The sequence below is a fragment of the Myotis yumanensis genome, unplaced genomic scaffold (genome assembly GCF_028538775.1).
Source record: "Myotis yumanensis isolate MYYU_CA2020_CCGP unplaced genomic scaffold, mMyoYum1.0.hap1 SCAF_3, whole genome shotgun sequence".
NCBI lineage: Eukaryota > Metazoa > Chordata > Mammalia > Chiroptera > Vespertilionidae > Myotis > Myotis yumanensis.
This window is the reverse complement of record NW_027223754.1, coordinates 159717509-159726703: the sequence shown is the minus strand read 5'-3', so window position 1 is coordinate 159726703 and position 9195 is coordinate 159717509. Positions and strand designations below refer to the sequence as shown.

General features: G+C 44.7%; 1 protein-coding gene across 1 annotated transcript; it reads left to right on the top strand.

Moving 5' to 3' along the window:
* Positions 1 to 7254: 7254 nt before the first annotated feature.
* Positions 7255 to 8256, top strand: LOC139006394 (olfactory receptor 6C2-like). Its single transcript, XM_070408783.1, is given in 1 exon segment — positions 7255 to 8256. A coding segment is annotated over 1 exon segment (1002 nt).
* The last annotated feature ends 939 nt before the right edge of the window (positions 8257 to 9195 follow it).

Genomic DNA, 9195 nt, shown 5'->3' with positions numbered 1-9195 from the left:
CCCTAGTAGGAAAAAACAAGAAATGAGGGAAATGATAGCAGAAATATTAGAAAGCTCTTTATATGCTAACTAAGAAGCTTAAGTTTTATAATGAGGGCAAAAAAAGACTGATTGAAAGAATTAAAATTAATGTTTCAGTTACAAAATTCCATTTCACTCTAAAAAAATAAATTTTTATTAACACAATATATTAACATAATATCAGTCTTCCCTTCCTACCAAACTTGACCAACTCACTCTAGTGAATCATCTTCATGTACTTGTGCTGCCTTCCTCAACCCAGGTTCAGCTTGGTTCTGGAACAATTACATCATTTCAATGTGATACAAGTACAGATGTCAGTATCCATCCTCTGTTCTGGTCCTCAAACATCTATTCATGTGCATCACAGCCTTGGATCTTTTGTTTCCCTTGCCCATATTACTCTTAAGATCTAGTAGTTCTCTGTATAAGATATAAGACACCAATAGTGTTACTGTGGCCAATTGCAGTGCAGGAAAATTTGTCAAGTATCTAAGATTTGTCTTTAGTTTCATGTCACACTAGACAGGAGAACACCCTTTTGTAATTCTATACCAATCTCTAGAATGGGAAGACTATGTAACTTTCTAAGTCTTTATTACCTGTGTTCAAGGAGCAACTTAATTATTGTTCCCCTTAGAACTCTACAAGGAGAAGAAATTGCAGAAATCTATCTTATTTTTCTATCTTTCTGCTACTCCCACTGCATGTTAGTGGAAGACACTAAACGTCACCAAACATAGAGATCTTATTCAGAACCACTAAATCCTCTAACCTATTCCTCAACTCTCTTATGCCCTGATAAAGAAATTTTATAAATTCTCAAAGGATGAGAAATTTTGTTCTTACTTATTACTCTGAACAAAATATTTATTGCCTGGAATATTTCATTAAACTAAACGCTTGATGCATTTGAAACTCAAACCCGTTAATGCATTCCTTTTTCTCCTCTTCTCAACTCTTACCTAAAGCCAAAACTAATTAATTTCCATTTAACTGAGAGGTAGATCAAGAGTTTCAGAGAAATACATAGTATGAGGTAAATGTCAGTTCAAAATTATTGTCCACAACACATAGGGGAGACTTACTCACATCTGGGCTTTAAAAAAATGATTTTGATTGCATTGATTTTAAAATACTGAATTGGAAGCAAAGATATATGTTAATCATATGTTAACATGTTTCTGCAATATTTCCGCTATGAGATAAAGACACCGAGAGTAAAAGAAGTGTTGTGAGTGAGAGAATAAAAGGAACAAATTAAAAAGATAACAGAAATGACAAGACATGCCAAATTAAAATGGGAGTAAAAAAAGAACAATAAATAATGTTTTTAAATGAGACTTATTATTGACAGGGAAGCAAACAGTCATGAGTGCCACATTAAAAATCTTGAAATGTGAACATCTAGAAGACTCTCAATAGGAAATCATAAGATAACAAAATAAGACCGCCCAATACTGAATAGTAATGAGTTGTCACCTAGTTCCAGATGCAGTTGTACACATTTTATCTATATTATTTAAATTTTTCATTATAACTCTAATATGTACATATTATTTTATCTGAAGTTTGCACACATACACACACAAATAAAAGACATAAGATAAAGAAATTAATCAAATTGCACAAGGACTTTCAGATGGATAAAAGGAAAAGTGTAAATTCAAACCATCTAAGTCTGATCTAGATGTCTAAGAATAAGTTGAAGTCAGAATACTATAACATTTTCCTGCAGATGTAAATGTAGGGATCATCAGCCTACTTGAAATCACCCTACTTATTAGAACTTCCTCGAGCGAGGGCAGAGAAAAAGAGATATTGCCTAGAAAAAAAATATTTCAAGTGCACCAACAAATTAGAAAAGGAAAAGGAGCTATGAAGGAGAATGGAAAAATTAGACAAAATGATAGGAAGAAATTCAGGATAATGTGAGATGGTAGAAAGTAAGCTGTAAAGATTTTCATAAGTTCATGATTTATATGCAGAAGAGAACTTGAGTTAAATCAAGTCTGAAGTTTGTTTAATGATTGAAACAAGAGGGAGGCTAGTGGTGATGTTGGCTAGAGTAGTTTAAATGATGGAAAGATCTCATGAATTTATGAATAAGTGGTTAATAAGACAGAGAAGACAATTATCAAGGAGGTAAAATTTAAGAGAGAATGTTGAAGTATATTTGAGAAATTGCTAAACCTTGTTAACCGTGATATTGCTAAATGATATTTATGATGGGTGGTAGTGTGTATTTCAAGCTGAAATAGGCTGACCCAAAACATTAAAAAATCAAGATGTTGCTCTTCACCTTTATACATATACTTCAAATATTCCCTTATTTGTCTGTCACAAATTTTGAAGTAAATATATACAACAGGGAGTGAAAATGTGTCATTGTCAAATGTGTTTAGAAAGAAATAATTGAAAAACATAAATAAGAAAAAAAATTCACTATCTAAGCTCTGATCTTAACTATAATGCTTTGATGAGGAAAGTGCTCTCAAATCTAGAGAAAAATGAAACCACAGATGTACCACAGTTTTTTAATCCTCTCATCTTCTGATGAGCACTTAGGTTGTTTCCAAATCTTAGCTATTGTAAATCATGCTGCTATGAACATAGGGTACATATATCCTTTCTGATTGGTGCTTCTGATTTCTTGGAATATAGTCCTAGAAGTGGGATGAGTGGGTCAAATGGGAGTCCCATGTTTAAATTTTTGAGGAAAGAAAACAGATAGTTAAAGGTCATTAGGGTTTTCCCTGTCAAAGGAATTTAAAAGGAAATTAATTAACCAGATATCTGCTTGTAAGCTCGGGGGAAATTTCTCTTTAGCACTAGGATATCGTAAAAAGCATAAAAATGTATAACATAGATATTCTAACAGTAGAAGTAAAATATAGCCAAGGGTAATATATATATATATAGCTAGGGGCCGTCGCATCCAAAACAACTGAACTGACGACCGAACAAGCTGAGTGGGGCGACCAGGCTGGCAGGGGGGTTATTGAGGGATGACCAAAAGACTGAGCAGCAGGCTGTGTGGGGGATCCAGGCCGGCAGGGGGCAGTTGGAGGGCAACTAGGCTACCAGAGGGGCTGGTGAGGGGTAAACAGGTCAGCAGGGGGGGCAGTTAGAGGACACCAGGCCAGCAAGGGGGGGCATTTGGGGGCAACCAGGCTGGCAGGGGGGCAGTAAGGGGCAACCAGGCTGGCAGGAAGACAGTTAGGAGCAAGCAGGCCCTAACTGTTGAGGGCGACCAGGCCTGTGTGGGGGAGCAGTCAGGGACGATCAGTTCGGCAGGCAGGCAGAGGCGGTTAGGATGATCAGGCTGTCAGGGAGGCCAGTTAGGGGCAATCAGGCATGCAGGCAGTTGAGCAGTTAGGAGCCAGCGGTCCTAGATTGTGAGAGAGATGTCCCCGATTGCCAGTTTAGGCCCGATCCCCAAGCAGTTGGACATCCCCGGAGGGGTCCCAGATTGGAGATGGTGCAGGCTGGGCTGAGGGTACCCCACCCCCGTACACGAATTTTGTTCACCATGCCTCTAGTAATCTACACTAATAAAAGAGAAACATGGTAATTAGCGTACAACCGCTACCCTTCCCATTGGCTAATCAGCATATCCTTATGCAAATTAACTGTCAGCCAAGATGGCGGCCAGCAGCCATGCACTGAAGCGAACAGGGAGGCTTGCTTGCTCCAGTGACAGCGGACTCCAACGATCCCCGCCTGCTGCTGCCAGCCTCTCAGCTGCAACTCTAAGCAACTACGTACTATGTTGCAAATATAGAAGCTAAACAAAACCCCAGAAACTGGCTTTCAGTCACCCGGCCTTCAGCCAGCCAGACCGCAACATTGTATCAAATACAGAAGGTAAAGGCCAGAGCCAAGGACTCAGAGCTAAAGCGGGCCCAGAATAGAAAAAAAGAAAAAAGAAAAAAAGGAGCAGTTGGGAGCTTCAGTCACTCGCAAACCTGAAAACAGCCCTCAGCACCTCAGCCAGACTGGCCAGGCACCCCAGTGGGGACCCCCACCCTGATCCGGGACACCCTTCAGGGCAAACCAGCCGGCCCCCACCCGTGCACCAGGCCTCTATTCTATATAGTAAAAGGGTAATATGCCTCCCAGCACCAGGATCAGCATGACAGGGGGCAGCGCCCAAACCCCCTGATTGCCCTGCGGCTCTGTGAGTGACAGGGGGCGGGGCCACAACCTCCCTATCCGCCCTGCTCTGTTCGTGACAGGGGAAGGCGCTCCAACCCCCTGATCAGCCCTGCTCTGTGCCTGATAGAGGGGAGCTCCCCAATCCCCTGATCGCCCTGCGGCTCTGTGTTTGACAGGGTGCGGCGCCCCAACCCCCTGATCGGCCCTGCTCTGTGGGTGATAGAGGGTGGTGCCCCAACCCCCCTCCATGGGCCTTGCTCTGTGTGTGACAGGGTAGAGCCATAACCTCCCCATTGGCCCTGCCCTGAGTGTGACAGGGTGCAGCGCCCCAACCCCCTGATCCGCCCTGCTCTGTGTGTGACAGGGGGCGGTGCCCCAACTCCCCTATCGACCCTACTCTGTGAGTGACAGGGGGGAGCTCCTCAACCCCCTGATGGGCCCTGCTCTGTGCGTGACAGGGGGGAGCTCCCCAACCCCCTGATCGACCCTGCTCTGTGAGTGACAGGGGGCAGCGCCCCAACCCCCTGATCGGCCCTGCTCTGTGCATGACAGGGGGTGGCGCCGCAACCTCCCCATCGACCCTGCCTTGAGTGTGACAGGGGTCAGTGCCCCAACCCCCCAATCGGCCCTACCCTGAGCATGACTGAGGGTGGCATCACAACCTCCCGATCCGCCCTGCTCTGTGTATGACAGGGGGCGGCGCCCCAACTCCCCAATTGGCCCTGCTCTGAGCCTGACCAGGGGCTGCACCTAGGGATTGGGCCTGCCCTCTGCCACCCGGGAGCAGGCCTAAGCCAGCAGGTCGTTATCTCCCGAGGGGTCCCAAACTGCGAGAGGGCACAGGCCGGGCTGGGGGACCCACCCCCCCCCCCCCGAGTGCACAAATTTTTGTGCACCGGGCCTCTAGTAATGATATAAAATACATATATTTGAAATATATTTCCTGTGAGAAAACCTCAAAAAGATTGAATTGTAACACATTTTAATGAATCTTTAAGAGCATGGATCCAATAAAAATGTTTTAAACACACCTAAGAAATTCCACTGGATAAGTTGAAATAGAATAAACTATGTGGTAAGCATTCAATGTCAGTTTAATTGCTCATAAACATGTAAATTTTAATGCAAGGATTTTCTTAGCAAAGGCCATTGTTAGTTTTTTTAGGAACTTTTCTGCTAGAAGCATTTCTGGAGTTAGGAAGTAGGGGAAAGTCAGAATAGTAGATCCAAAGCAACTTCTAGGAAGTAGGGGGAAGTAATAAGAGTAGATCCAAAAGCAATTTTTAGGACTTGCTTTCATTGATGTTTATAATATAACTAGAGGACCGGTGCACAAAAATTTGTGCACTGGCGTGGGTGGGGGGTGTCCCTCAGCCCCACTTGTTCCCTCTCACAGTCTGGGACCCCTCGGGAGATAACAACCTGCTGGCTTAGGCCCACTCCCGGGTGGCAGAGGGCAGGCCCAATCCCTAGGTGCAACCCCTGGTCGGGCCCAGAGCAGGGCTGATTGGGGAGTTGGGGTGCTGCCCCCTGTCATGCACAGAGCAGGGCTGATCGGGAGGTTGTGATGCCACCCCCAGTCACGTTCAGGGTAGGGCCGATTGGGGAGTTGGGGCACCGCCCCTTGTCACACTTAAGGCAGGGTCAATTGGTAGGTTGCGGCGCCACGCCCTGTCACGCACAGAGCAGGGCCGATCAGGGGGTTGGGGCTCCACCCCCTATCACCCACAGAGCAGGGCCAATCAGGGGGCTGGGGCACTCCCCCCTGTCACACTCAGGGCAGGGCCGATGGGGAGGTTGCGGCTCTACCCCGTCACACACAGAGCAGGGCCCATCAGGGGGTTGGGGCACCTTCCCCTGTCAGGAACAGAGCAGGGCAGATAGGGAGGTTGTGGCCCCGCCCCCTGGCACACACAGAGCCCAAGGGAAATCAGGGGGTTTGGGCACTGCCACCTGTCACGCTGCTCCAGGGGCCAGGAGGCTTCTCGGCTCCACTGACCCCACGCCAGGAGGTCTCACAGCTCCGCTGATCCCGGGTTTGGGAGGCCTCGCGGCTCCGCTTATCCCGGGTTCAGGAGGCCTCTCGGCTCCGCTGATACTGGTGCTGGGAGGCATATTACCCTTTTACTATATAGGATAGAGGCCTGGTGCATGGGTGGGGTCCGGCTGGTTTGCCCTGAATGGTGTCCCGGAACAGGATGAGGGCTCCACTTAGGTGCCTGGCCAGCCTGGATGAGGGGATGATGGCTGTTTGCAGCTGGTCACACCCACTTCAGGGTGGGGGTCCCCACTGTGGTGCCTGGCCAGTCTGGGTGAGGGGCTGAGGGCCGTTTTCAGGCTGGCGAGCGACTGAAACTTCCAACCTCTCTTTTTTTTTTTCTTTTTTATTCTGGGATTTATTTACCTTCTATGGCTGTCACTGGAACTGAGAGCCGGCTTTAGCTCTGAGGCCGGCTCCAGCTTGAAGCCTGGGCTGCTGAAAGCAGGTATCTGGTTTGTTTGGATTCTATAATTGCAACATTGTTTCGGTCCTGCTCGCTCCAGCTCTGATGGCTGAAAGCAGGTTTCTGGGGATTGTTTAGCTTCTATATTTGCAACAATGTTTCTTAGGGAGCAGCTCAGAGGCTGGCAGCGGCAGGTGGGGAACCTTGGCTTCCTCCATCACTGGAGCTAGCAAGCCTCCTGTTCGCTTCAGCTGCCTGGCTGCCGGCCGCCATCTTTGTTGGCAGTTAATTTGCATATCGCCCTGATTAGCCAATGGGAAGGGTAGCAAAGTTACGGTTAATTACCATGTTTGTCTATTATTAGATAGGATATATGTCAAACCAACACCAATTACAGTTAAATTGTAATTAGAAGCAGCAATATGTGCGAATATGTGATTTAAATATAAACAGTCAGTTTATGTGACACAAAGAGGTAATCAAACATTGGCATGTATGATATGCTTACTTCCCCACTGATCTAAGAATCACTCTCCGATTTACTTCTCTTCATGTTAGAAGATGACCTGGACTCTGGAGTTCCTCATATAAAGTCTTATTATTTGAAGCAGAATGGGCAAAATAATCAAGGATGAAAAACTAAACTATACTAACAACCTTCATCTTGCTGGGACTGACCGATGACACTCCTCTGAAAATATTGCTGTTTATCTTTCTATTTCTTTCCTACATGTTGAGTATATCTGGAAACCTAACCATCATCACCCTCACTCTGACTGATTCCCACCTAAAAACACCGATGTATCTGTTCCTTCAAAATTTCTCCTTCTTAGAAATTTCTTTCACAACTGCCTGTGTTCCCAGATTCCTATATAGCATATTATCTGGGGACAAGTCCATTACCTATAATGCTTGTTTCAGTCAACTCTTGTTTACAGACCTCTTTGCAGTAACGGAATTTTTTCTTCTGGCTGCCATGTCCTATGATCGCTACGTGGCCATCTGCAAACCCCTGCATTACACCACCATCATGAGCAACACAGTCTGCAAGAATGTCATTTTCTTCTGTTGGGTAGCAGCATTGATCATCATTCTCCCACCATTTAGTCTGGGTTTGGGCCTCGAATTCTGTGATTCGAACGTCATTGATCATTTTCTCTGTGATGCACCTCCTATGCTGAAGATCTCATGCTCAGACACCTGGTTGATAGAACAGATGGTTATCATGTGTGCTGTGTTGACATTCATCATGACCCTCATATGTGTGGTTCTTTCCTACATTTGTATCATCAGGACTATACTAAGGTTTCCCTCTGCCCAGCAAAGGAAAAAGGCCTTTTCCACATGTTCTTCCCACATGATTGTGGTTTCCATTACTTATGGAAGCTGCATCTTCATTTATGTCAAACCTTCAGCCAAGGATGAGGTAGCTATAAATAAAGGGATTTTACTCCTTGTTACTTCAATTTCACCCATGTTAAACCCCTTTATTTACACCCTGAGAAACAAGCAAGTGAAACAAGCTTTCCATGACTCAATTAGAAAGATTGCATTCCTCTTAAAGATACAGAGAAAAAAGGAATCAGTGCAATTAAAAGGAAGGATAAATAGACAGAAAACCCGAAGCTTCTAACATTATTTGTCTCTGCATGACTTATTCTCTAGTCATATTGACATTCTCTCTTTGTTTTTTGACTTGTTTACTGTGAATTTGACTATTCTATTTTACTCCCCATTAAAACTAAAATCTAAGGTACTTATGCTTACTATCTGGCGGAAATTTCTCTTCTTGCCAAACACTTTGGCTGCTATCCCTGGAAACACAGTAGAACACATTTTTCTGCCATATTTGTACATTGTAAGATCTGACTATGTAGCCTATATTATAGCTAACAGAATGGGTGTGGAAGCAATGTGCACTGTTTCTAGACCTGCACTACGAAAATATTTTTTTTTTTCGCTTAAAGTATTACAAAGGGTATTACATAAGTATCCTTTCCCCCCCCCCTTGACAAACCCCTACCCTCCCTTACCCCCCAGTGTCTTATGTCCATTAGTTATGCTTATATGCATGCATACAAGTCCTTCGGTTGATCTCTTACTCCCCTCCCTCCTGTCCCCCAACTCTCTCTGGCCTTCCCACTGCAGTTTGACAATCAGTTTGAGGCAGCTCTGCCTCTGTATCTATTATTGTTCAAAAGTTTGTAATGGTCTTTATTATCCATGAATGAGTGAGATCATGTGGTATTTTTCCTTCATTGACTGGCTTGTTTCACTTAGCATAATGCTCTCCAGTTCCATCCATGATGTTGCAAATGGTAGGAGTTCCTTCTTTTTAACAGCAGCATAGTATTCCATCGTGTAGATGTACCACAGCTTTCTAATCCATTCATCTACTGATGCGAAAATATTAATAGTTAATTCACCATCCCTGTTCCCCACCTACTGGCCAGATGTCCACATTTCAATACCTTTGTAAGTTTCATGTCGATAATGAATGAGCTTGATCTTCTATCTCTGGTATAGTCTTCATCCAAAGAACAGGCTATCACAGCAAGTTTGATAAAGCATC